General features: G+C 54.6%; 11 protein-coding genes across 11 annotated transcripts; 6 read left to right on the forward strand and 5 right to left on the reverse strand.

The window, feature by feature from the left end:
• The first annotated feature begins 969 nt into the window (after positions 1 to 969).
• On the forward strand, positions 970 to 2,036 carry EI97DRAFT_432654 (uncharacterized protein). Its single transcript, XM_033798211.1, has one exon. It carries the CDS (start codon positions 1,034 to 1,036, stop codon positions 1,943 to 1,945), a length of 912 nt encoding a protein of 303 aa, XP_033654580.1. The 5' UTR covers positions 970 to 1,033; the 3' UTR covers positions 1,946 to 2,036.
• An 856-nt stretch (positions 2,037 to 2,892) lies between these two features.
• On the forward strand, positions 2,893 to 4,461 carry EI97DRAFT_376100 (uncharacterized protein; the record flags this gene model as incomplete). The annotated part of the gene is made up of 2 exons (XM_033795542.1): positions 2,893 to 3,057; positions 3,112 to 4,461. 2 exons carry the CDS (start codon positions 2,893 to 2,895, stop codon positions 4,459 to 4,461), a joined length of 1,515 nt encoding a protein of 504 aa, XP_033654581.1.
• Positions 4,462 to 4,907: 446 nt separating this feature from the next.
• Positions 4,908 to 5,696, reverse strand: EI97DRAFT_500680 (trimeric LpxA-like protein; the record flags this gene model as incomplete). The annotated part of the gene is made up of 3 exons (XM_033802672.1): positions 5,404 to 5,696; positions 5,018 to 5,345; positions 4,908 to 4,985 (listed from the first exon to the last, which is right to left on the reverse strand). The coding sequence occupies exons 1-3, from the start codon at positions 5,565 to 5,567 to the stop codon at positions 4,908 to 4,910; spliced, it is 570 nt and encodes a 189-aa protein (XP_033654582.1). The 5' UTR covers positions 5,568 to 5,696.
• A 171-nt stretch (positions 5,697 to 5,867) lies between these two features.
• On the forward strand, positions 5,868 to 7,315 carry EI97DRAFT_396895 (ICMT-domain-containing protein). The gene is made up of 2 exons (XM_033796348.1): positions 5,868 to 6,769; positions 6,840 to 7,315. Exons 1-2 carry the CDS (start codon positions 6,052 to 6,054, stop codon positions 6,923 to 6,925), a joined length of 804 nt encoding a protein of 267 aa, XP_033654583.1. The 5' UTR covers positions 5,868 to 6,051; the 3' UTR covers positions 6,926 to 7,315.
• A 145-nt stretch (positions 7,316 to 7,460) lies between these two features.
• On the reverse strand, positions 7,461 to 9,101 carry EI97DRAFT_432658 (uncharacterized protein). Its single transcript, XM_033798212.1, has 2 exons — positions 8,709 to 9,101; positions 7,461 to 8,642 (listed from the first exon to the last, which is right to left on the reverse strand). Exons 1-2 carry the CDS (start codon positions 8,775 to 8,777, stop codon positions 7,635 to 7,637), a joined length of 1,077 nt encoding a protein of 358 aa, XP_033654584.1. The 5' UTR covers positions 8,778 to 9,101; the 3' UTR covers positions 7,461 to 7,634.
• A 335-nt stretch (positions 9,102 to 9,436) lies between these two features.
• On the reverse strand, positions 9,437 to 10,708 carry EI97DRAFT_353650 (uncharacterized protein; the record flags this gene model as incomplete). Its single annotated transcript, XM_033794871.1, has 2 exons — positions 9,437 to 9,730; positions 9,977 to 10,708. Coding segments are annotated over 2 exons (1,026 nt in total), but the record flags the coding sequence as incomplete, so codon positions are not given.
• A 1,463-nt stretch (positions 10,709 to 12,171) lies between these two features.
• On the forward strand, positions 12,172 to 12,876 carry EI97DRAFT_441810 (uncharacterized protein; the record flags this gene model as incomplete). The annotated part of the gene is made up of 1 exon (XM_033799718.1): positions 12,172 to 12,876. One exon carries the CDS (start codon positions 12,172 to 12,174, stop codon positions 12,874 to 12,876), a length of 705 nt encoding a protein of 234 aa, XP_033654586.1.
• A 1,010-nt stretch (positions 12,877 to 13,886) lies between these two features.
• On the forward strand, positions 13,887 to 15,850 carry EI97DRAFT_441811 (GMC oxidoreductase-like protein; the record flags this gene model as incomplete). The annotated part of the gene is made up of 3 exons (XM_033799719.1): positions 13,887 to 14,196; positions 14,257 to 14,428; positions 14,485 to 15,850. 3 exons carry the CDS (start codon positions 13,887 to 13,889, stop codon positions 15,848 to 15,850), a joined length of 1,848 nt encoding a protein of 615 aa, XP_033654587.1.
• A 141-nt stretch (positions 15,851 to 15,991) lies between these two features.
• Positions 15,992 to 19,345, reverse strand: EI97DRAFT_417035 (uncharacterized protein). Its single transcript, XM_033796909.1, has 4 exons — positions 19,227 to 19,345; positions 18,603 to 18,980; positions 16,433 to 18,539; positions 15,992 to 16,342 (listed from the first exon to the last, which is right to left on the reverse strand). Exons 1-4 carry the CDS (start codon positions 19,281 to 19,283, stop codon positions 16,065 to 16,067), a joined length of 2,820 nt encoding a protein of 939 aa, XP_033654588.1. The 5' UTR covers positions 19,284 to 19,345; the 3' UTR covers positions 15,992 to 16,064.
• A 166-nt stretch (positions 19,346 to 19,511) lies between these two features.
• Positions 19,512 to 21,733, reverse strand: EI97DRAFT_417039 (dihydroxy-acid dehydratase). Its single transcript, XM_033796910.1, has 2 exons — positions 21,461 to 21,733; positions 19,512 to 21,405 (listed from the first exon to the last, which is right to left on the reverse strand). The coding sequence occupies exons 1-2, from the start codon at positions 21,529 to 21,531 to the stop codon at positions 19,668 to 19,670; spliced, it is 1,809 nt and encodes a 602-aa protein (XP_033654589.1). The 5' UTR covers positions 21,532 to 21,733; the 3' UTR covers positions 19,512 to 19,667.
• Positions 21,734 to 22,145: 412 nt separating this feature from the next.
• EI97DRAFT_417041 (glycoside hydrolase) lies at positions 22,146 to 24,176 on the forward strand (the record flags this gene model as incomplete). The annotated part of the gene is made up of 2 exons (XM_033796911.1): positions 22,146 to 23,103; positions 23,530 to 24,176. 2 exons carry the CDS (start codon positions 22,146 to 22,148, stop codon positions 23,901 to 23,903), a joined length of 1,332 nt encoding a protein of 443 aa, XP_033654590.1. The 3' UTR covers positions 23,904 to 24,176.
• Positions 24,177 to 24,604: the final 428 nt, after the last annotated feature.

Consider the following 24,604-nt stretch of genomic DNA (forward strand, 5'->3'; position numbering starts at 1 on the left):
CCCGCGCTTTGGCTGGAGGTTTTGGGGAAGTGGTTGAGGTTCGGTGTTTTGGAATTGGGAGGAACGGGTCAAGGGGAATTGGGGATGGCCCCTGGAACGTGAGCGTGGTGTGAGAAGGGGTGTTGCCGTTGAAATTGCCGAGGTGGTTGTGGTGGTCCGACGGCTCAGTGCTATGGGAGATGAAATACCACGGAGCCTTGGGGAGATGAGGTCATTACTGTAGAATGCCCAAATGTTTGAGCGAGTACCCCAAGTTTTGCGGTTCCGAACACTTAAACCTCCGCCTATACAAATTTATATATAGGATGCAGCAAGGAACGCCCGTCCCTTGCGTGAATGTCGACGACGTCTGCACAGTGGATACATAAATCCCTCGTGTTCATCCCAGTCACTCCATGTCGACCAGGCAAATCCTCATCGCGATACAACTCTTTCCGTTCAGCCGATATAATCTCATCAGGAGCCATCTTCTCCCTCCACAATGCAAGCCGAGAACCCAAGAACTTGTGAACGGCTGCATCTTCAAGACGGAGAAGGGACAGCGGTCGCAAGGTCAAGATCAGTTGCCAGTCCACAACATGCGTCGATTCTGGTTCCTACATCAAGCCTGGTGATGGGTGAGTTTATGAGCTGCTCCGACCACGACAGGAGCGCGCTAGCACGGGTCGGAAGTCCACCAGCAAATAGACGCCGTATAACGTATGTAGAGGCAAAGCCCTCAACGTCGGGGTTCGGCAACAGAATCTCTATGCAGCGCAGAGAGGGAAGGTGGATCAAGCAGGGTCGGAAGATGAGCAAGGGAATATACACAACATATTATAAAGGAGTAGTACATAGGAGTAACGTGTATTATCACTTCCTCTTCCTAGCGCATAGTCGTGGTTTGGCTAGATTCAACAGCCACACTTATGTAATCATTTGCCATTTGTCAGCCACAATCTGTGGCGACAACCTTCAACAAACCGTTCACTGCATTCGAATCTTGGATTCTACGTTCAACAACTCCATACCCTCATTCCTCACCGGATCTGTCATGGACGGTCCCGTAGTCACATTCAAGAAGCGCGCACCGAAGGGCGTCGCACGCAAAGCAATCCCGCCGCCGCCTTCCGACTCGGACTCGTCTTCCGGTTCAGAATCAGACCGTGACGGCCGTGTCGTGAAGAGGCGGAAGATCCGTGAGAGTGATCTTAAAGCGTCTACAGCAGACCAACAGAAGAAGAAGAACACGTATGAAGGAACCACCAAATACGAGGCCGATCGCTCGGCAACGATCGAGGCCAGCAATGATGCCACCAAGACGTCGAACTGGTACGAGGACAAGCAGGACGATTCCTTGAGCGCGAAGAACCTCCTCGGTACCACGCGATCTCTGAAGCCGCAATCATTCATCGAGAAGAACCCCGACGCGCCCACCCGTCAAGTAGGGCCCATAAAAGCGCCTACCAACATCCGAACGATAACAGTAACCGACTATGCGCCAGATGTGTGCAAGGACTACAAGCAGACGGGCTTCTGCGGCTTCGGAGATAACTGCAAGTTCTTGCACGCTCGAGAAGACTATGCTGCAGGCTGGAAGCTGGACAAGGAGTGGGAGATGTCTACCAAGGGCAAGAAGCCCAGTGGCACCATCGTTGCCTCAGCGAACCGCACTGTAGAGGAAAAGGCAAACGATGCCGATATGGCAATGCTGGAGAAGATACCTTTTGCATGCATTATTTGCAAAGGTTCCTACAAGTCGCCAATGGTGACAAAATGCGGACATTACTTCTGCGAATCGTGCGCAATCAAGCGATATAAGAAGGATCCGACGTGTGCGGCTTGCGGAGAGAAGCTCAATGGTAATTTCAAGGTGGCTAAGAATCTACAGAAACTCCTCGATAGGAAGAAAGAGTACGAGGACAAGAAGAAGGCCGAGGCCGAGGCCGAGGCTGCAGAGGATTGAGCTGCGTGCATGTACTATAGTGGCGACGACTTAACATGAGGTACGGAGTACGAACTACCATAATATAATGATTATGATCTTGACAACCAAAACTGACCATAATTGCGGAAACCTTTCAAAGCCATCGATGGTCGTCAATTGGACAGCCACCGCTGCCGATAGACTAGTACATAGTAGGTGGATGTGATGTGCGACCGATGGCGTAGGGCTGCAACCAGCTCTTGGTGTGGCTTGGTGTCGTCCTCGGCTACTCTGCACCAGTACAAGCGGCAAAGTTCACGCTTGCATCCTCGTTGGCTGCTCCGACTTGTACTGTACCTACACTCCTTTGTCCTTTTATGGCCTCCATCAGTTTACCCGCTGCAAGCACGCGTGTGATGGCCTTTTCCCGCCCAGTGGTTGAGTTGTGAACAGTTGTGATTACCCCGCTGTGGAGCCGTGATGAATCTATGGCCGTGCTTACTCATCTCGAGTCCGTAAATACCCACCGGCGATTGCTCCAATGATGGGAGTGGAAGAGGAAGAGTCGAGATATCTGGGCAACTGTCTTCTCCAGCACACCAGTTCTGGCCCGCATGAGTCGCCCACGGCCCTCGACAAGGTGCCTGTGTTGTGCGCCGCCAGTTCAGCACTCTTCTGCCTATACATCTTCCTTCGACCCTCCGTCCGGGTGACCTCTCGCTCCGCCAATCACCCCCACCATTCCGCATGCGTCATCCTCCACGACGAGGTACACCCGACTCACCACCACGGGAGTCGTCAACGGCGGCCTAGCTGTGAATTCCTCCAGGAACTACGCCTAATCCCACCGCCGCACCCAGGCTGCCTCGGCCCTGCTGCCACGTGAAACCCGCCTGCATTCAATCTCCCTTCGCCAATTCGCCGCCTGTAACCACCGCAACCCGTGACATTGTCATCCGTCCCCAGAAAACGTATCCTCGCGGTAAATGCTCCTGCAGTCAGGCCACAGTCTGGCGGAGGCTGCAGACCTATCGCCCGAGCAATTGGAGAGCCTGGCTCGGAGCATTGAGCAGAAGAAGCAGCGCCTAGAAGACGACATCCGCGAATACATAAGACGCAAACAGGACGAGCTGCGGCACTATGAGCGAGAGGTATTCACGCTCGGACGGCATTCCGCTGGTTCCATATTACTGACCATTTTCCAGCTTGTGAAGCAGTATCGCTCAATGGAGAGCTCCTCCTCGTCGTCAGAGTCTCATACTCACGCCGTCGCCTCCGATACCAGCTCCCCCTCAGATCTAGGCTCTCCTCCCACCACTGCTGACCTGGGAAGCACAGATAGAACAGACGCAGCACAGGAAGAAGCGGGCAAGCGGACAAAGTACACACGTGTTCATAAACGGGAAAAGGAACTTTGTGGCCTAGTGACACCACTTTATCTCCCGCTACTGGAAGCGCAGCCGCAAACAGTGAAGAAGCGGAAAGAGAAGAAGAGGCAAAAGGAAAAGAAAAGCGAGAGTCTTGAAAAAGGTGCGCCAGCTTTGGAGAGAGGGACTCCCTCGCAAGACCCAAGCCCCGCAAAGGAATACGAAACAGAGAAAGCTCTGCAGGGTAATGAGAAGGCCGAACAGGCAGAGAGTAGTGGCGCAGGGCAGGAGAATATGGCGGCGGGATCGCGAACAGACGCGGACAAGAAGTCCAAACGGTCCGCGATCAGGAAATCGTCACTTCGGCACAGCAACTCCAAATCCAGGCGGAAACGGGTAAGCCTTATTGTGGACGACCAGATTGTGCACCCAGCGGACAATATCACCGAAAGTCAATCCACCACTCCCAGCGAGACTACAGCTTCCAATACCTCTGCATCCACTCCTATTAACGAAGAGAATATTGATCCATTGCTTCTGGACGCTCACGTTTCCCCTAATAATCGCGAACCGGTGCACCATAGTCTGCCATTTCCCATCCATCTTCCAAGTACATCACCGACGAAACACACCGGTCATATGTTGACATCACCATCGCCAACCTCGGCATATCCGACGAAACACACTGCTCACTCGTTGACTTCACCATCGTCAACCTCCGCATACCTTCCTCCGCAGACTGTAGGACGCACTTACCTGGACCCGTCACCACCAGGGCCGGAATACGACCACATAATAAGCCACTCCCCGTCAGAACCCATATACGCGGACAGGGTCGAGCGCATTGAACAACAAGAAGAAGATGATCTGGTAGGCGGCGACCTGGACAGCCAGGATTTTGATACGTACGTCGGCGGCCTCTCTGGTTCAGGAGTCGACAACGTCAATCAATCCAACAGTTATGGGTACCCGTCCTCCCTCGGCGCCAGCTATCTCGAGAGCTATATGAAGAGTCGCCCTCTCAGTGTGCGCATTGCCGCGGCGGAGAAGGCGGAACTGGAAGAACATGAGAAGAGAGAGCTTTTACAGGACCATGACAATGAAGAGGAACTGCATTCCTCGGGCCCTACGACGCGGGACGAGATCGATGAGGATATGGAAGTAATTGGCAGTTTGGAAGGGTTTTAAAGGAGAAACCATGATCAGTTCGGCAGGCTTAACCACATCGGCGAATGTGGTTTGGAAGCCTGTCCGCTGGCACTGCAGCTAGGGCTTCTTGAAAGAACTTAGCGTCGCACGCGATATTGTACGGTAGATCCGTCTTTCAGGTATTCCGTCGTCGGATGTCCCTGTCGATCTGAGATTCTGGTCCTCTAGGCTTCGGCCCTATCATGCATTTCAAGGGAATTGCCAAATATATACAGAGATCTATATGCAAGTCACTCTCGCGAGGGATGTTGAGGTGTTAGTCTTGCTCAATCACGCATCCTCGCTTCCTCCTTTTCCGCCATCTCCACCATGGCAGCCTCAGGCCCATCTATTCGGTCCTCTCCGATTCCTGCTCCTCGGGCCATCCCCTCCATTCTTCCCCGCTCTGGCTAGGATCCATTTTCGTCTCAATCTTCTTAATCACCCTAGCGGGATTCCCCGCCACGACCGTAAAAGGAGGCACATCCTTCGTAACCACACTCCCCGCACCCACCACACTGCCCCTGCCAATCGTCACCCCAGGCAATATCGACACATTGCCACCAATCCAGCAATCCTCCCCGACATGAATCTCCTTCCCCATCTCCGGGCCCTTCAAGCCATTCCTCAAGACGGGATCCAGAGGATGCGTAGCAGAGAAAAACGACACATTAGGCCCCACAAGCGTGCGTGACCCGATGGTCGTAAGACACGTATCCAGAAAGACAGAGTTGAAATTCACGAACACATTTTTGCCGAAGCGCACGTTGAAACCGTAGTCCATGGCCAGGGGCGCAAGTACGTGCGGCTCATCTGCGAATAGGCTCTCGTCTTCCTCTGGGGTGGCAGCTTCGGGGGGCAAGGGGGTGTCGTCTTGGATTACGCTGTTAAGGTGTTGATGAGCTTATAAGCTTGGCGAGAGGAAAGAGAAGAACCTCTCACTCCCGGAACAGCCTGACGCGCTCTCGTCGCGTGAGGGACTCGCTGGCGTTGTTGTAGCGCATGCAGGCGTCGCGGCAGCGGGCGCGGGCGGCGCTGAGTTCGGGGGTGAAGGCGTGGTAGAGCTCGCCTGCGAGCATCTTCTGCTTGTTTGTGGACATGGACATGGTGGTAAGAAATGCGATATGCAGAAATGATGCGGTGCTGAAAGGAGATGTCTATGTGGAAATAGTCTATTCGAACGAATTCAAGAAATCTGTGAGAAGATCGAACATTATGACTCCCATGGTGGAGGTGGTCGTCTGGTTGAAGTGGGTCCGCACGTGGGATGATAGATAGATGGAGCCAAGCTTCACGCTAACCCCGGATCATCCTGCACGAGCCCGTATCTAGCTAGCTTTTCGCATGATTGTTTCGCCGAAGCTGATCGATCGCGCTCGGTGGACCGAGGGATTGATTTGAGAACAAGGCGCTCTCTTGCTATTGTTCCACCTTCACCGTGCGCCCTTTGGGCCTCTGTTCTTCAATTCTGTATATTTCCTGATGCATACTGACCATTTTCTGTCGTTTACTGACTTGTAGTTCCTTACTATCCCTCGTCTTCGCCACTCCCCTTCCCACTCCTCGAATTCCTCCAATTCCAAAACCACGATGAATGGTCACAGTCGCCGTCACAATCCCCTCGAAGAGGACAAGGACCTCCCAACCAAAAGCAGTACCTTTACTGTTCATTCCTCTACTAAATATCCCATCCCAATCGCCTTCTACCCCAATGGCAACCGTTCCCTCTCCGGCATCGCCCTGCGCGCCTTCTGGCTCGGCGTCTTCTTCGTCCTCGGCCTCACCCTAACCGTCTTCCTCTCTCTATCGCACAGCCGTCTCTGGCGACCCCCTTTCTTTGTCTCCACCCTCTGCCTCTTCCACTTCCTCGAGTTCTGGATCACGGCAGAATACAACACACCGAGCGCATACGTCTCGTCCTTCCTCTTGACCAACGGGAGCCGCTACCGCCAAGCGCATACCTTCGCCTTCCTCGAAACAATCATAACCTCCTACTTCTTCCCAGGCTGGCAAGCGCGGGTCAACCCGCCCTCCGTCATCGCCCTGGGTATCTTCATGATCGTCGTGGGCCAGACGGTGCGCAGCTGGGCCATGGCGCAGGCAGGCACGAATTTCAACCACCAGGTGCAGTCGGAGAAGAACGAGGGCCACGAGCTCGTCACGCGCGGCTTGTACGCTTGGTTCCGGCACCCGTCGTATTTTGGCTTCTTCTGGTGGGGGCTCGGGACGCAGGTGGTGCTGGGGAATGCGGTGAGTTTTATCGGGTATGCGGTCGTGCTGTGGTATTTCTTCAAGACGAGGATCGAGCGTATGTCTTCCATTTTCTACTCGTATTGCGCGAGGCTGGGGTTGGGGATGCGGGACTGACATTTTTGCAGATGAGGAGAAACATCTCGTGGAGTTCTTCGGGAAGGACTATGAGGATTATAGGGCGAGGACGAGGGTCTGGATTCCGTTTATCTGAGATGTGGTATCCTGGTGGATAGTCCAGCGTGGTAGGCGTCTCTCAACCTCGATTGGGCTTGTGGCTATCTTTTGGATGTGGTTGGCCGGGCCCGGGCCTACTACTTAGCGACGAGTTGAATGTGCACCAATTGGACCGCCATTTTCGACCAGGCTGAAGCCAAATAGATGCTGCATGATATATGAATGGTACGATTGAACGCACAGCATGAACCTCTTCTTTCTTCGCGTATTCCGTGCCTATCGTCTTCCAGGGTTTTGGTATGTACCACTTCCTCTCCAAACGCACCACGTTCACTTAGGGGGAACCAAGCAATACTTCTTCTTCGCAGAACCCGGTGTCACCTCTTTCTATTGCTGCTTCGGTCAGGGATGATGGAAAAAACGTGCGTCTACCTTCACTGTTTCAGGTGGTGAGTCTCGAGGAGACGGGCTCGCTCATCGACGGATACATCACCTGCGATATGGGGTGCGAGTCCATAGCGCAATAGCAACTTGTAGCAAGTAAATGCTGTGGATGCTTGAGGGTTGAAAGGGAAGTATTGATTATTGGACGGCTTCAATAACCAAGATCACCGAAGATACCCAAGATACCCAAGATACCCAGGATAATCGCCTCAGGGACGTGTCGATTCCCAATTCCATGGCCGTCTAACTGAACGCCCAGTACCCCCACGAAACATGTACAAGAACTCTGTACGCAGTGCCCTCTACTCGTCCATCATTAAGCCCACAATCATCTTCGCCTCAGCGCAGTCATCGTCATCGTAGAACTTCAAACCATGGCTGAACATAAAGTTCATCGAGTTACCATAGTGCTTCTCGATCCAGTCGAGCGATTTGGCATCGAAATGGTAGTCCGCCATATGGCCTTCCAAGTCATCATCATCATCATCATCATCTCCCCCGCGGTCATAGAGATGATCTTCATCCGATGCCGAATCCATCTCTTCTTCGTCCTCGTCCATGAACGCGCGTACCATAGCCCTGCCTTCCTCTCGATCTTCTTCTTTGTGTATACTTAACCCGTGCTCGAGGAGAAAGTGGTATTCACCCTTGTAGTTCTTCTTGAGCCACGCTTTCTCTTCGGCAGTGTACTCCGCACTCCCCGGTCCTTGCGGAGCCATTCTTTTCATCTTCTTCCTCGGTGGCCCGCCCTCGGCAGTAGACATATTCTGCGCGTCATTAACACCTCCGCTCCTGCTGTCGTCGAGCCCCTGACTCCGCTTATACGCCTCCCAACGTCTCCACTCCCCGTCGGACCACCGCACATTAATCATGTACATGCTATCCTTCTTAAACGCCGTAGGCGCCAGCACAGGCCCAACAGGCGGATCACTCAGCTTAACCTGAAAAAGCCCAGCACTGGGATCAAAATACGCGACCGCCTCCCTCCCAGGCAATCCCACAATCGACCCCTTGGACCTATCACTCCCGAAATCTATGATTATATCGTATTCTTGCAGGAATGCCTCGGGCAATCCTATGACGTTGCAGATGGCGTGGGGGCAGTGGAGGACGTCTCTGAGAATCAGTTGGGTATGTGCGTTGGCGCCGTGCCGGTTGGGCGATCTTGTCACGGGGAGGGCTACGGTGCCGATGCCGACAATGGTGTAGTCTTCGGTCTTGGAGTACATGGAGCCCGCGCGGGATGCGAAGGGGGTGTAGGTGGTGAACCAGCCACGGTCATTGCACAGGCTGCGTTGGGTAATATTTAGCTTTGAGATAAAATTGGCCAGAGAGGAGTGGACAGTGGTGAATTGAAGGGGGTGTGAGAGGCTTACTGGACGTTGCTGGCGTTGGACCAGACCCAGTCTGGCGAGAGCGGTCTGGAGGAACGAAGCGGAAGACATGGTAGCTGTTTGTTGCTGGTGTATCTGAGGAAAGCGTGTTGGGTGAAAAGTCGATGGAAGGGTTCAGGCGGACGGCAAGACAGGAAGGGGATTTGTTCGATTGAGACGAGCGACTTCGTGTTCCAGATGGCTTGCTAGTGCTTCTTTAGGCTAGGCGTTTGCGGTCTGTCTCCTTTCTTTGTTGGTGGAAAGTGACGCGTTATGTCGCGGTCTCACGTGCGTCATAGTTATTTTAGAAGAGACGTTTGTGATGCAACTCATTTTGAGGTCGGTCCGGCAATCATAATTTGACGAATGCTCCCGACAATGGTGGGTCAAGTTGGCAACGGTGGGGCAACATAGAAGGATCATATTCACCTATCCAGGTAGGGTACATGTGATGAATACACGTGACTGGTCTTATTCTCCAAGCTTAGCGTTAGTTGTGGAATATCCAGGTGAGGGAAGTATGAGAGAATTGGAAATGCACTACTAGCTCATTCAATTTCTAGCAATATATCCGACAGTCAATCTAGATGACCGACATGACGGTGGTGCTACAGACAATAAGGGAAAAGATGTCGTCGTTAAATAGACTTGAATGGCTCTCACAACGACCGACGGATATCAAAGCAAATGAAACCGCCCCTCTCCTCTTGCAAGCTGATTCCTCACGAGCCCCGATCCATGAGTTGCTCCACCCGATTCACCACTCTATCCAACAAACCGGCCAACTCCTCGGCAACAAACTGCGGCCCGTCTTTTTGAATGAAGTGACCACATCCAACTGCTATGATGGGCCCAATTGCCCTATCCTCATCGGTAATTTTGACCAAACCCTCATTGTACCTCGTCCAAGTCGGATTCAGATAAGCCATCACCAGCGGCTGCGGCGTATGCATCGGCCCATCCTGACACTGCTGCGCAAACGTCAGCCAGTCATGTCCCACGACCGTCAGATACGGCCCCGGGGGCTCCAGCAGCATCAGCGGACGATGACTACTTCCAGTACGGGCCAAGTTGCCCCTGCTTGCCGCCCTGGCCCTGCTAGCATTCGATGGGGTCCCAGTGGCTGAGTTCCCGGAGCTGCGTCGAGATGAGAGGGCTTCAGAGGACATACTCGACATACTTCTGACGCGGTCCTCCTGCATCAGACTCGGGCTCAGATGCGATATCTCCTCTGCGTGCGTGTGATACTGCGCTTCCTTGCTATAACCGACGAGCTTGGGGCCGTGGGCAAGGGGTAATAGTTCCCGTAGGTTTTTCCTGCTCAATCCCTCGAAGGTAGGTACGTCGGGATGGAACCTCTTCCTGTACTCCTCCCTCGTTTTTCTCACATCGTCCATACTCACGCCGGCAGGTAGACTCTTTGGATCAAAGCCAGGGATATCTGGATCCGGCCATAGCGATACAAAGTCGGAATTCGCCATGATGGAGTCGAGGAAGAGGAGCCCCGAGACAGTTCCGGGGTGGCGCTGGGCGAAGAGGCGGGCGAGGGCACAACCGAGACTGTTGCCAACGAAGATTAGGGCTGGTAGTGCAGACATTGTGGGTTGGAGGCTTGGGTCCACACATTCGTGTTTCTTGGTGTCCCATAGCTCGAGGACGAGTTCGTGGAGCGCGTCGACGGCGGAGATGGCGTCATGCCCGTGACATGGCGGGGGCTCGGGATCGTCCGGATCTTGGTCGGAGTCCCCCTGGCCATAGCGGTCGTATGTGAGAAGGGCGGGATAGGGAAGATGGAGGGAGGCGCGTTCGCAGAGGAAGTGGGTGATTGCGGAGGTCCAGGACGAGCGGGGAAGGCCGAGGCCATTGAGGAAGATGACGAGCGTTTGTGCGAAAAGATTAGGGTGAGCTGGGCTGGAGATGCTCGATGGTGCATAATAGGTGTAGCCAAGGCGAGCTGTGGGTTTCGAAGGGAGGGTGATGGTAGAAGTCTCGGGCTTCGGGAAGGGAAGCTCCATGGGAGAGGAAGGAGCTCGAGGCGACATGGTATTGATGATGGCTGTACTGGGAGCGTTGGTTTTGATACGCTGCTTTGGTGACGATGTCCTATTGATGTACTATGGCTGGTGGAGGACTCCTGTAGGGTTTTGCTCCTCCGTTCAGGCGAGTGGATTTATGTAAACGCTTGGTTATCCTTTCCTCTTCATACAGTGGTCGATGCTATCTCTTTTGACAGACGTTGGAGACAGTGAGTTGCTCTTAGTAACTTGCCAAAAATCAGCGAGATGGAGTGGAGAGGGAGCTTCATTTTACCGACCCCGAAATCAAAAATCCCTTGATTTGGCCTCTGTCGGATACTCTATATGTTGCTGTATATGCCACGAGACATCTCCATTCAATGTCGATGAGCTAAGTAATTAGTAGGCTAGCAAGTCACTTTACCGAGACGAAGTCCTGAACTAGAGACGGCGCTGCATCCCGGAGGGCCTCGGGAGGTTTTCGGAGGCAGCTGCAACAGCTCATTCAGCTTCTACCCAGCCGTGATGGCCGACAAGATGAGATGAGAGGGTCCAGAAAGAGAGGAGACGCTGAAACCGTACAGGGCGCTTCAGATGAGGATTATCCTTGTGGCTGGCGAGTCGACGACGTCATCGATGGGTGTTTTCGCACCTCGTGCCAAAGTCGCTACCCAGGTATCCAACTGACTTTCTTCAGAAGGAAAAGAAGATTTTGCATCTACTGTAGTACTGCGGCTTTTCCGATCCAGCAATAACAATGATGCTAGGAGCCCAACAGTAGCATGGTGATGACCTCTAAACCCATTGCAGCGAATTGACGTGCACCAAACATGTGATGCAACCTATAGCGGAAGACGACGCTTATTCGGACGTCAAGAGGGCAGTAAGAGGTAATCATAATACTAATATTGTTTGTTCCAAAACATGTTGCAGATGGTCGTTCGATCTCGGGACGTTGCAGGTGCCTGTGTGACGGTCACAGGGAATGCCAAGCCAGGTACCACGCCAACCCCCGTCGGTGAAATGGCTAGCTGGGAAACCACGGGCAGGAAATGTGGATCAGCACATGATGGAAGGACCAACCCAACACACACGGCGCCCTGCTGGCCGTTTCACTACATACCTCCAGATGTCCAGCAACTGCATCTTGCTCCCTCCCGGCCATATAACTCAGGCGTAACCGCGTAACCCAGGCCGCATTCCTCTCTCTCTCGAGTCTGCCCCACGTTCTCAGCTTCGTTCGCACAATTCCGCACAAACGACCTTCACTTTACGAAGTCTGGCTAGACCATAGAGAACGACCCTCTCCTGGAGACCTTATTCACAGCACGCTAGGCTTTGTCCTCGAAGCATCTGTCCAATCTGGCCGCCCGCTCCTCCGCTCCCATCTCCAACCGTCCATCTACTACTGCTACCCGGGTAGCTTATCCGTCTGGACAGTTGTTGCAGCTATGACGCACAATTACGTCGACCAGTCGGTCCAGACAGACATCGCCGGCCTCACCAGACACCTCCCGCCGAACCTGCCGCTTCTCTGTCATCCGTCCACTACTCCCCCCGAAGACATGCCGAACGAGAAACTCCATCCCAGTGACGCAGCAGCCCCCTCCTCTCTGCTCCTCCGCCGAAAAAATCGTCCGGCGTCCCTCGCGAACCGTATGCCGATTCCGCCCAACGTGTGCAACGACGAAGTGCCCCTATCTCCTCCGCCCACCGAGACGTTATTGTCTCCGCTGCCCCTCGCGAATCGACTTCATGCTGGCCACACACCCATAATACCCGCTCTTTTCTCCCCTCTGCAAAACGAGCTTCTTGAGGAGAAGAGCAGAGAAAGGACGCCAGACATGGACGAGCCATTACGTGGCCCTTTATCGTTACCTCTGCTCCCCGGCGATGGAGCCGACGACCGCATAGAACTCAAGGTGCTGGACGCAGAGTTGGAGAAGATCGCAAAGGCGCAGCAGCAAGATTCAACTTCAAATCCCGTGCGTGAAGATGCGCAGCCTCATAGCCAGAAAAGGTCTACCGAATCACGAAGAAGATCGTCAACAGACGACATTGAGGTTGTTGATGGAGTTATCCTCAAGAAGCCAAGGATGAATTTTGGCGCACCCCTTGGTCAGGCAGCACCGATGAATCCGGTATCAGACATATGAGAAAGAGAAGCACTTGTTTCGCAGCGGGCATTTGGCATTTGGCATTGGTTTAGCAATGGAGTTTCGGTCAAGACGGTCAGGAAACCTTTTTATCTCGGGTATCTATTCTTTGATGGAATAAAGGAAGGACCATATCCGCGATGCGACGGGGGCAGCAATCGCTGGACAAGGAGGCACTTCATCTCCTCCCCAGAGGAGAATAAATTCACACGTGCAAGGCCTGTGGGTACTTGGCAAGCTTGTAAATTCCCACAAGAGGCGGGTTCACCAATCCAAACTATGCTGATATTACCATGCACTCCCGATATTACCTGTCCAGGTTTAGCGCCCTTGGCCAACGTCTGTGGAGAGGTTGAACCACCTAACTCCAAACTTCCCCTCACGCTTTATATCCCTACCTTTGATATGTCTAACCGTCGGCGGTTTGATCCCGCCTGCTCCTTGATTTGTATGTCCAGGTAAACAGCCCTTGTTTATTGTTCTCTTTTAGTTTCTATTTCCCATTCGTCCTCTACCCGTCTGTTCACGCGTGGTTCACACGATATCTCCCTACACTACTTAATTTATCATGTCTAGGGTCCCTCCCAAGGTAAAATTGCCATTCGTCTCTCACGATCCCCTCAACATGCTGAGCATGGATTGCCCGGGAGACGCATCTCAGAAGAGTCCATTGGAAGCCCGGATGTAGCCCTCATAACGTCCCTGCATCGAGCCGTCCTTGGCCACCTTCTAGGAGCCTCCTATTCGAGCTCCCGTTAGAGGTTATACGTCCTTGCCATCTTTCCCTGAGGGTATCTCGCTTGGCGCAATACAGACCGGGCGAGTCGAGAACCATTTGAGATGGTTCACGACCAACTTCGGCAGATGCTGTGCAATGGATCAACGAGGGGTAACAATGCCAGTAATTACCTGTGGCAACCGCTCCCAAGCTTATAACTCTGTGACCCCTCTATCCGTCGTCCAAGTAGGCCAATTCGTCTGTTGGTGGAAGCGTTACCATCTTCTTCACAATGGGCCTCTTTACCCAAGCCCTCCTTGTCCTCCTGGCGACCCCCTTCTTCTCCTGCCCCGTATCTGCACAGGATCAATATGACTACATTGTCGTCGGCAGTGGACCCGGAGGTGGCCCATTGGCCTCCAACCTCGCTCGAGCAAACTACTCGGTCCTCCTCATTGAAGCCGGGGATCAGAGCACCCAGGGCAACTCCGGGCAGTATCCTCCCCAGATCACTTGGGATTTTTTCGTCAAGCACTATGCCGATGAGAAGAGGAATATGATGAATAACAAGCTGGTTTGGAAGACCACTCAGGGACGGTACTGTACGTTATGGACAACTCTTGTGAATTGAGTTTGAAATATCTGCTGACGGTGTAATTCAGGGGTCGGGCCAGGCAGCTCCACTCCTCCCAGCGGGGCGAAGTTTCTGGGTGTATACTACCCTCGAGGAAGTACGGTAGGAGGAAGTAGCATGATCAACGCCATGTGCACCTGGCTGCCCGCCGATTCAGACTGGAACTACATTGCCAACATCACTGGCGATTCCTCATGGAGGTACGCGTCTCCTCACATCGAGAGTTACAACAGAAGGGAGCTAATACCCACTCCAGCGCCGACAAAATGCGCAAGCTCTTTGAACGCATCGAGAAGAACAACTACGTTCCCCGCGGCACGCCTGGCCACGGCTTCGACGGCTATTTCCAGACCAACATGAACAAGCCAACTTCCATCGGACAGCCCGTCCTAGGAATCATTCAGGCCATTGCCGCCAACTTCAGCGTCGCCACGGACGCTTCGTCAATTACCAAAATGATGAGCTCCGATGCCAATTTCCTCGATCCAAAGCGCGACTTCATGAACGGGATCTGGGGCCTTCCTACTCACACAAAAGCGAACGGTGAACGCTACAGCTCGCGAGACTACATCCAAGAGACCATCAAGGCCAACTTCCCACTCACCCTCAGCATGAACAGCCTAGCCACGCGCGTCCTCTTCTCCCCCGACAAGTCGTGCGGCGGCCAACCCCGCGCCACAGGCATCGAATACCTCCAAGGCAAATCGCTCTACAAAGCCGACGCGCGGTGGACCGCCTCCAACAAAGGCGTCCTCAAGACAGCCACGGCACGCAAAGAAGTCATCCTCTCAGGCGGCACCTTCAACACGCCTCAACTCCTCCTGCTCTCGGGCATCGGCCCCGCCGCCCAGCTCCAGAAATTCAACATCCCCCTCCTCGTCGACTCGCCCGGCGTGGGCAACAACATGCAGGACAACCAGGAGATGCCCATCATCGGCCAAGTCTCGGGCCAGACGAGCGGCGGCTTCTCCCAACCCATCATCATGATGACGACCACGCACACGCCCGACGGCGAACGCGACATGTTCGTCATGCAAGGCTCCTTCGCCTTCCGGGGTTTCTGGCCCTCGAACCAGACCAACACGGCCCTGCCGCAGGACGGGCCGGGCACCTACGGCATCTCCATGGTCAAAGGCAAGCCGCAGAATCGTGCCGGGTACGTCCGCCTCGCGAGCGCGGATCCGACGGATATGCCCGAGATCAATTTCATGCTGTACGAGCAGGGCCGCGAGACGGACATGGGCGCCATGAAGTCGACGATTGCGTGGGCCAGGAACATGTACGCTGCTGCGAGGGGTATCAAGGTTGCGGCGAAGGAGCCGCCGTGTCCGCAGGGCCCGGATGCGAATGGTGGGTGTGGCGCGGCGGACGAGGAGTGGATTATTGGGCAGACGTTTGGGCACCATCCTACGAGTACGGCGGCCATTGGGGCCGAGGGGGATAAGAACGCCGTGTTGGATGCGAGGTTCAGGGTTAGAGGGGTGAAGGGATTGAGGGTCGTGGATGCGAGTGTATATCCGAGGATTCCGGGTGTGTTTCCCGTAGTGAGTACGTTTATGGTGAGTGAGAAGGCGAGTGATACGATCAAGGAGGATGCGGCGAGGGATGTGTGTGCTGCTTAAGGGAGGTTGAGCTGAACAATGGAGCGGAACGGAGAATGCTGCGGTAGACTGATTCCGCATAGTAAGAATACAATCAATTTGTTGTGCGGCATTACACTGTTCCAATCATGCAAAGAACATCATCAGTTCATATCATCATATCCCATGGCTCATGGCATCGTAAGTCCACCATCATCCCCTGACCTACCCCTACCCCTTGCCCTTCCCTCCACATCTAACTCCCCCCAACAATCCTCCCATAATTCCCCGGAAACAGTCCCTTAGCACCCGCATACACCCCCCAGTACCAATCCCCATTAATATCCTCGACCTCCCTAATCTCCGCATGCCGCGGAAACCCCAACTCATCATCGACTCCCTCGGCAGGGAAGTACGACCACAACGCCAGCACGCGCAGGCCGATCCCACCATCGGGCGGGAAGCGCAGAGTCGTCGATGGGGAAGAAGACGATGATGAAGCATGCGGCGTGCGGTAGCGGTGGATACTCCCATCTGTATCACGCCAACTCCACTTTCGACTCTCTCTATCTCTCTCCCGCTCACTCTCACTCTGCTGACCCACCGTCACACCCGCAGCACTACCGCTCTCGGCCTCATCCCTCAATGCCCATCCCCCAACCAGTTCCCTGACAACCACACGCCTCTGTCCACCATCGCGATCCTCGAATCCGACAACTACCATTCTATGGCCCCTGGGACAGCGCCTCCACCCGGCCATACCGTCTTCCTTGGTGGTTCGGCCAGAGACGACGAGTTTGTGGTAGCAAGGGGCGCAGATGTCGTAGTCCCCATTATTGCATCTGAGACAGTGGTATCGGGTGTGGCTGGGTGGGATCGGGTAGTTGCATTTGTTGCAAAGGGTGGTGAATGTTAGAGGTTTGAAGGTTGAGCGGGCGAGACTGATGAGGCCTGGACCCAGGACTAGGGATGCGGAGGCTGGCGTTGGGGAGGGAGGTGGAGTCGTTGCTGTTGAGCTAGATGTCCCTTGGGAGGGGGGTGCGAGGCCGGGGGAGCGCGGAGGTGCGGTGGTGGGAGGAGTTGTTGTCGGAGCCGTCGAGTCTGAAGGAAGCCTGTGGAGAGGCGGTTGCGGTTGGTGAGCCATGGGGAGGAGAGGATGGGTACAGTGCCGGCCTTGGTTGACGCACGAGTTGCAGAAGCCCCAGGCGCCTTCGTTGCAGATGTCGCATTTCCAGTAGCAGCCGTTGGCGAAGGCACTGCAGGCTTCGCAGAAGACGCCTTCTTCGAGGCGGTTATTGGGGTCTTCTTGCGACATGAGCACGTGTGGGGAGGGGGTAGATTCGCTCAGGGGTGATATAGGTCGGAGATAGCGGCGGCCGACGAGGATGTGTGGGTGCTCATGGCCAGGAGGGTACCCGCCCGGCGGTGCTTGTCGTTCGTAGCGTGGCCATGCAGCCCATCCGAAGCCGTACCAGTGTTTGCAGCCTTTGCCTGCGCGGTAGCAGCTTAGACAAAGGTTGTATGCCCCTTTGTCACAGCGGGAGCAATTATAATGAAGCTGATGTTCGATGTGCTCTTTACCACAGCGATTACATGAGATAACAGGCTCCGGAAATCGAGGGGGCGGAGCGGCTATGGCAGGTGTATCGGAGGATGAATTCTTCGGCTCAGCTTCTCCTGGTGTCACATCCGTGGCGGATGGGGAAAATGTGGCAGGTAAAGGTATCGGGGGTGTACTTGGTTGTCTCGAACCTCTCACACTCGTCGGATCCGTTGTGCGACGTGCTGTTGGCGCAGCATGTGTACTGACATACGCATTGGATGCCGCTGGAGAACCAACTGGAGGAGACGTAGTCAGTGCAGAACTCGACTGGCTCCCTTGTGGCATATTGAAGACCATTCTCCTCGGCGAATTAGGATTGGACGAAGTATGACCCCTGGCTCTGCTTTGAAACTGCTGTCGCTCATCGAGCGTACTCCGCTGCTGATTGTCCGACTGACGCCGTCGTGAAGGTCGACTACTTGACGTCGATGGTCGCTCTTCCAGATCGCTAGTAGAGCTACCTGCTTGTCTGGTGGAACCGAGGGCCAATGCTGCAGGCCGTTCTGCTCGCCTAGACGATCGATGGCTTCCTTGACTGGAGGATCTTCGGTGATGTCCGCGAACATTGTTGTTGTTCGCAGCATCAATAAGTGCAGGTCGAGAAACGGGCGGTCGAGAGGAAGTCTGTCCCGCAGGAGTCGAAGCACCGCTTTCAGACCGTCCCTGAGTCCTCCTTCGAGGGCGTTCATCCTCCCTCAAAGAGGGTGTCCCTTCATCTTGAGGTGTAGCGGTGCGCGAAGCAGCCACATCAATCCTCCCTTCTCTTGCCAGTCTCTCCCTCCTCTCCCTCCGCTCCCTCTGCCTCTGCGCCTGTCTCGATCGATACGCTTGCGCGATCCGCTCTGATATCTCATCCTCTTGCGCCACATCGATATTATCCAAATCAATCCCATCTAGTAGACCCTCTTCCATAATCTGCCTCATGATCTCTTCCTCAATCTCCTGACTATCCAACTCGGACGCACTCAGCAGCGACCTCAAACTGGACTGGTGCTCAACGTGCCTCGACGGTACCACCTCTCTCGCCTCTCGATGCGCACTCCTGGATCTTCGGTCATCACTGGCTCTTCCATCTCTTTCTCTTCGCCTACTACTACTCCCATCACGACTCCTTTCCCTCCTCCTCCTCTCCCAATGCCCGGTCGGTGGCTCTAACCTCGCACTCCCCGCATTTTCACCTCCAATTCCCACTTCCCTCAAACTCAACTCCTGCACCCTCTCCAACATCCTCCTCTCCTCGTCCTCCAATTCCTCCTCCCTCTCCCCATCCCTCCTCCGTAACTTAGGTAGCACGTTATCCCCAGGTTTGTATTTCTCCCTATCCGCCTTCTTGTCCTCCTCACTCTTCCCTTTCCCCGGATTCGCCTTCAAAAACACCTCCAACAGCGTCGTAACGCTCGCATTCCGCTGCGTTTTCTGGACCGTAGCGCGGCAGGACGGACAGGTGTAGGGGTGCAGGGAGGTCGCGGTCGAGGCTTGGAAAGCGAACCATTCTTTTAGACAGGCGCCGCAGAAGGTGTGCAGGCAGTCGAGGAGGGTGAGTGGTTGGTAGAGGAGCTCGGTACAGATCTGTAAGAGGGCGGTGCGTGAGTATGGAGATTGAACGAAGGATGGGAAGCGTGGACGGATAGCTACATGAAGATATAAGGAGAACTGGTAGAGATCCGCTTCATACGACGCGGTTCTCCGTACCAGAAAGTCTGCGCCTGACTTGCGACTCGTTCAGGGCGCAAGTCGCAGGTAGCCAGTACACGCGCGGTTGGTAGTCTCACCGCAACGAGGCCGAACTCGAGACGCCGTCGACTTCATACGTACCGAGCAGGTTAACTCCTTCTCCAAGTCCGCAAGGCCCGATTTCTCGCCATCGGCCATGACGGTGTCGTTTTAGATCGGAACCAACCTAGTCTGGCGGCGCAGTTGTGCGGGTCGAGGTGCCAGCGCTGCCGTTGACTTCCTCAGGTCCAGCTCTCCGGCGCAGGGCGCTTAGCGAATCAGATGATGAGGTGGGAGAGGTGCTTACAGTATTTTGTTGACTTAGGACACACTGCCGCGGGCTGAGCCTTTTCTTAGGCTGTCATAAGGGCGATTTCTTGATCTAGTGTACTTATTTGTTTTATTTCAGGTATATATAATGGATATATCAAAACAGCTCGCTCATGCTATGTGGCGCCAAATCCAGTACACATCCTAAACATGCCCATCCAGCTTTTACCTGAAAATACGCCAACCATCCAAGAGGAACAGACCAAAAGGTATTTACTCGGCATCAGTCACACAGCCGTGACTGGCATCCTTGACGAAGCGAGCATATTTGAACAGCGTTCCCTTGCGATATTTCAGCGGGGGTGCAGTCCACTTCTCTCTTCTCCTCGCCAACTCCTCATCGCTGACATTGAAATTGAGCTGCTGCTTCTCGGCGTCAATGGTGATCTCGTCACCATCCTGGACGAGGCCGATAGGTCCACCCTCCTGGGCCTCGGGCACAATGTGGCCGATCAAGAAGCCGTGGCTTCCTCCACTGAAACGGCCGTCCGTGAGAAGGGCAACGTCCTTGCCGAGCCCGGCACCCATGATGGCGGAGCTGGGCTTAAGCATCTCCGGCATGCCTGGTCCGCCTTTGGGCCCCTCATACCGGATGACAACAACTGTCTTCTCGCCCTTCTGGATCTCGCCCCTTTCAAGTGCAGCAATGAAGTCGTCTTCGGCGTCATAGACCTTAGCCTTGCCGGTGAAGACTGTACCCTCCTTTCCAGTAATCTTAGCGACGCAGCCGCCAGGAGCCAGGTTTCCGCGCAGAATCTGTATGTGACCGGTGGGCTTGATTGGGTCACTCATGGGACGGATAATCTTCTGTTCGGCCGGGAAGTCCTTCACATTCTCCAAGTTCTCCTTCATGGTCTTTCCGGTAACGGTGATGCCGCTCCCATCAATGACGCCCTCCTTGAGCAGGAACTTCAGGAGCGCGGGAGTTCCACCAATGTCGAAGATATCGGCCATGACGTACTTGCCGGAAGGCTTGAGATCTGCGAGCAGCGGAATACGATCACTGACTTTCTGGAAGTCATCGATCGTGAGCGTGATGCCGACAGAGTCCGCAATGGCGATGAGATGAAGGACGGCGTTAGTGGATCCGCCAGTAATGCTGACAACGACCATGGCGTTCTCGAGCGCCTGCCGGGTGATGATATCCTTGGGTCGGATATCCTCCCTCAGGAGGTTCTTAATCGCCCCACCAGCTGCCAGACACTCCAACACCTTCGCATTCGAGTTGGCCGGGTTCGAAGAGGATCCGGGTAGAGTCATGCCCATCGTCTCAATGGCTGTGGCCATGGTGTTAGCCGTGTACATGCCTCCGCAAGCTCCCTGGCCATTGCAGGCATGCCTGATGATGTCGAAGCGCTCCTCTTCATTGATCTCCCCTGTAATGTACTGGCCATACGCCTGGAAGGCGGAGACGATGTCGATGGACTGGTTGTTCAGTGTCTTCGCGCAACCGGGCTGGATGGTACCTCCGTAGACCATGAGGGAAGGACGGTTCACGCGGCCCATGGCCATGATGACACCGGGCATGTTCTTGTCGCAACCGGGGATGGAGATGTTCGCATCATACCATTGACCACCCATGACCGTCTCGATCGAGTCTGCAATGATCTCGCGCGATTGGAGTGAGTAGCGCATGCCCTTGGTTCCCATGGAAATAGCATCACTGACACCAACGGTGTTGAATTGCATGGGGACCAAGCCTGACCGCCGCACGCCCTCTGCAACCTTGTTGTTCAGGTCCAGCAGGTGCATGTTGCAAGGGTTTCCCGAGTACCAGACGGAAGAAATGCCGACTTGAGCCTTGTTCATGTCCTCCTCGGTCATTCCAGTGGCGTACAGCATGGCCTGGGAGGCGCCCTGCGACTTTGGCTGGGTGACACTCCGGCTGACGAAGTTCAATTCATCGTCGGACCTCTTCGCAAACCGCGCTGCCGAACTTGAGAGAGCTCGCCTGTACCGGAGTTAGCTATCTTCTCGTAGAGCTGTTGGGAGCCCAATTGACTGACGACTGAAGGCATGGCCAGCGAGTGGCGCACTTCGAGCGCCCGACGGCGGCTCTGAGGCTCGAGAGAGACATGACTGTGGTGGTGGCTGGAAGAGTGAGTCTTCCATCTGAATATATTTACATGTACGGATTACTGGCGCCGTCCTCGGAGTCCGTCCAGTGCTTGGCGCGGGGTTGGCCAATCAGCAGTGCTGGGTTTCACGTCCCTGCCGCCGACTCTTACTCCGTACACCACAGCTCATCCATCCCCACGAAACACCAATGGTGATCACGGCAGTGCGCTTCGGAGAGGGCGTGGTATCCAATTTGTTGTGGTCTGCAGTTGTACCTCTGCACTACACACACAACTATGCCGTCACGGCGACAGCTTCACCACTTCCCTGTTGGCCTTGACACAGGGATGAAGCGCTTGTAGGAATCAGTGAATCACAACCCCTGAAGTCACTGGAGTACCTGAGTATTCCCCTTTCCTGAGTTACTCACAAGCAAGATGTCACAGCCAACCAGAATGGAAAGCCCTGCAGTGACTACATCTTCCTCTTATCTTCTCCTCAATTGTGTACTTTCTGTCTTTCCGAAGTCACGCAGACCCCTCTTTTCTCTTCTGCCCTTTTTCGTACCCTATATACCTCCCCTTTCCAAGTCGCAGGTAAACTACTCTCACTAACAGTTTTCTCTCATTTGCAATGCATTACATGCACTATTCCCTACTCCTTACCGGCAGTCTTTCCGCTGCTGCAGAGGTCCACAGCGGCTTCTGCTACGGCTCCCACTGGGACTCCAACACACCAAAGACGTACGACGACTTCAAACGCGGTTTCGAGTCTGCAAAAGCCATCAAAGGAGCCGGCGTGACCTTCAACAGTGCCCGTCTGTTCTCCTCATTGCAGTGGGGAACCACCAACGAACCCTCTTCGGCTTTCAAAGCCGCCATCGACACTGGCACAACCCTCCTCATGGGCATCTGGATCGGCGCCGAGAGCACGCCCAGGGAGCTTTCGGCGATCGACAAAGCCTTCGAACAGTATGGAGAAGACCTCGCAAATCTAGTTGTCGGCATCTCGGTTGGCAGCGAGGACATCTTCCGTGGCTCAGGGCAATGCCGAGATAACAACAGTGGCAAGCCCTGTGCTAACGCGGCTTCTCCCGACGATGTAAAGAGTAACATCACGCTCGTACGGGATCACATATCGAGGGCTTTTTACGCCGACCTGTTGAAAGACAAGCCCATCGGGCATGTCGATATCGGCGCCTTCACGTTGAACGAAGGCGTCGACTTCGTCGGCTTCACCGCGTACCCTTACTGGAACAAAGACACGATCGAGAATGCCCTTGGGAGTTTTCAAGGCACGATGAACCTGGTTCAAGAGAAGGCTGGTGGTAAGCCGGCTTGGATCGCAGAGACAGGATGGCCTGTCAGTGGCCCTTCCACCAGAGCCGACGCCAACCTCGAGAACATGCAGACATACTGGCGTGAAGTCGGCTGCTCTCTGTTTGGCAAGCACAACGTGTGGTGGTTCGAGCTGGAGCGCGACACGTACCACGAAGTCGACTATGACTGGGGTGTCATCGACGTTAATACGCGGCTCCCACGCATTGACTTCAGTTGTCCTGGCACCGCTGACAATGGTGAGCCCGTTCCTAGTACTTTGATCACCCTGCCGAGCGCCAGTAAAGCGCCGGCCTCTTCCAATCCCGCGACGAACAGACCGGCCACCCCGAAACCTAGTTCCCATACCCCCTCCGCTACACCGAAAGCTGACCCAGCCAGTGCGACGACGAGGACGACGCATGTTGTGACACAGACCGAGTGCATCACCATAGCGGTGATGGGAGAGGGCCAGACGACGACCGTAGCTACAAGCACATTCACTTCCAGTCACGCCTGCCCTTCACCTCCACCAGTGACAATCGGCGGACGTCAAGATCAGGCACCACTTATTCCTGCTAACGATTCGACAAGGCCTTTCACAATATCCAGTCAATCGTCTCCCTCGCGGCCAGCATTTCCTCCATCTTCTCCCCTGCCACCACTAATAACTCCCTCACCTGCAGTCCCTCCTCCAACAGTTACACCACCAGCACGCCCCCCTCCGTCTCCGCCTTCCCCTCCCCCAGCCCCAGCCCCATCACCACCTCAACCACCACCCCAACAGTTCAAACCCCCTGAGCCCGCAATTCCTTCCCCCCTTCCTCCTCCCCCTCCTCCTCCTCCTCCAGCACCACCAGCCCCAACCCAAACATTCAAACCCCCTCAACCCGCAGCACCAGCACCTCCAACCCAACAGTTCAGCCCTCCCCAACCCGCCGGCCCCGCAAACACAATCCCTTTCGTCGCACCCGTCCCTGCTGCCGCCGCCACACCCGCCAACCGTCCCGCACTGCAGGGTCTGCGGATCCCGCGACCAGCCGAGGGGGTCGGGGAATGGAGGACGGGGATTTAAGGAGCCTAAGTGAGTGCTAGGAATTGAGTATGGATATGGGGAGGTGGGAGACGGTTGTGGTGTCACAGGAGTAAGGATGAGAAATGAGGAGAGCATGACTGCTGCGTTCGTTACTTCCCTCCCTTAGATATTTGGGATATATTGTTTCAGGCTTGTATTTTCCTGTTTTTTTCCTTCTCGATGAATGGGTAAGGGGATGTACCACAGTATCGTGGCGTGCGGGATTGTAATTGCGGAATCTGAAGGGTCCCCCCTTCCAGTCTCATGTCGCCGGAAATATATAAGTATATACCATATCCATCACGTAAACAAACGCCGCTCATCCATCTCTCTTTTCGATATATCCGATCCGCAAATTGACAACAGTTCCCCGTACTCGGCGATCGTCTTAAACAACACCGTCCCAAGGAAAAACTATAAAACCCCAAGCAGAAAGAAAGAAAGTAAAGTATTACCACGTCTTCCTGTGCTCTACTGCCTTTAAACTGGATCTGTTTCGAGAAAAGCGTACGGCAATCCCTCGTACCCGGCGCTCCTATTAGCCAAAGAATAAAGTGAAACTTCGTCTCGCAACATTTCCGTCACCAAAATTCAATCTCCCGGAACCTACATCCTCCCCTTGGCCGAGGTACGTAGCACATCCCAGAGAGCAAAAGAGAAAGAAACAAGAGCGGCACTTGAGCACGTCCCGGCAAAAAGAA

The sequence above is a fragment of the Westerdykella ornata genome (assembly GCF_010094085.1).
Source record: "Westerdykella ornata strain CBS 379.55 unplaced genomic scaffold EI97scaffold_8, whole genome shotgun sequence".
Classification (NCBI taxonomy): domain Eukaryota; kingdom Fungi; phylum Ascomycota; class Dothideomycetes; order Pleosporales; family Sporormiaceae; genus Westerdykella; species Westerdykella ornata.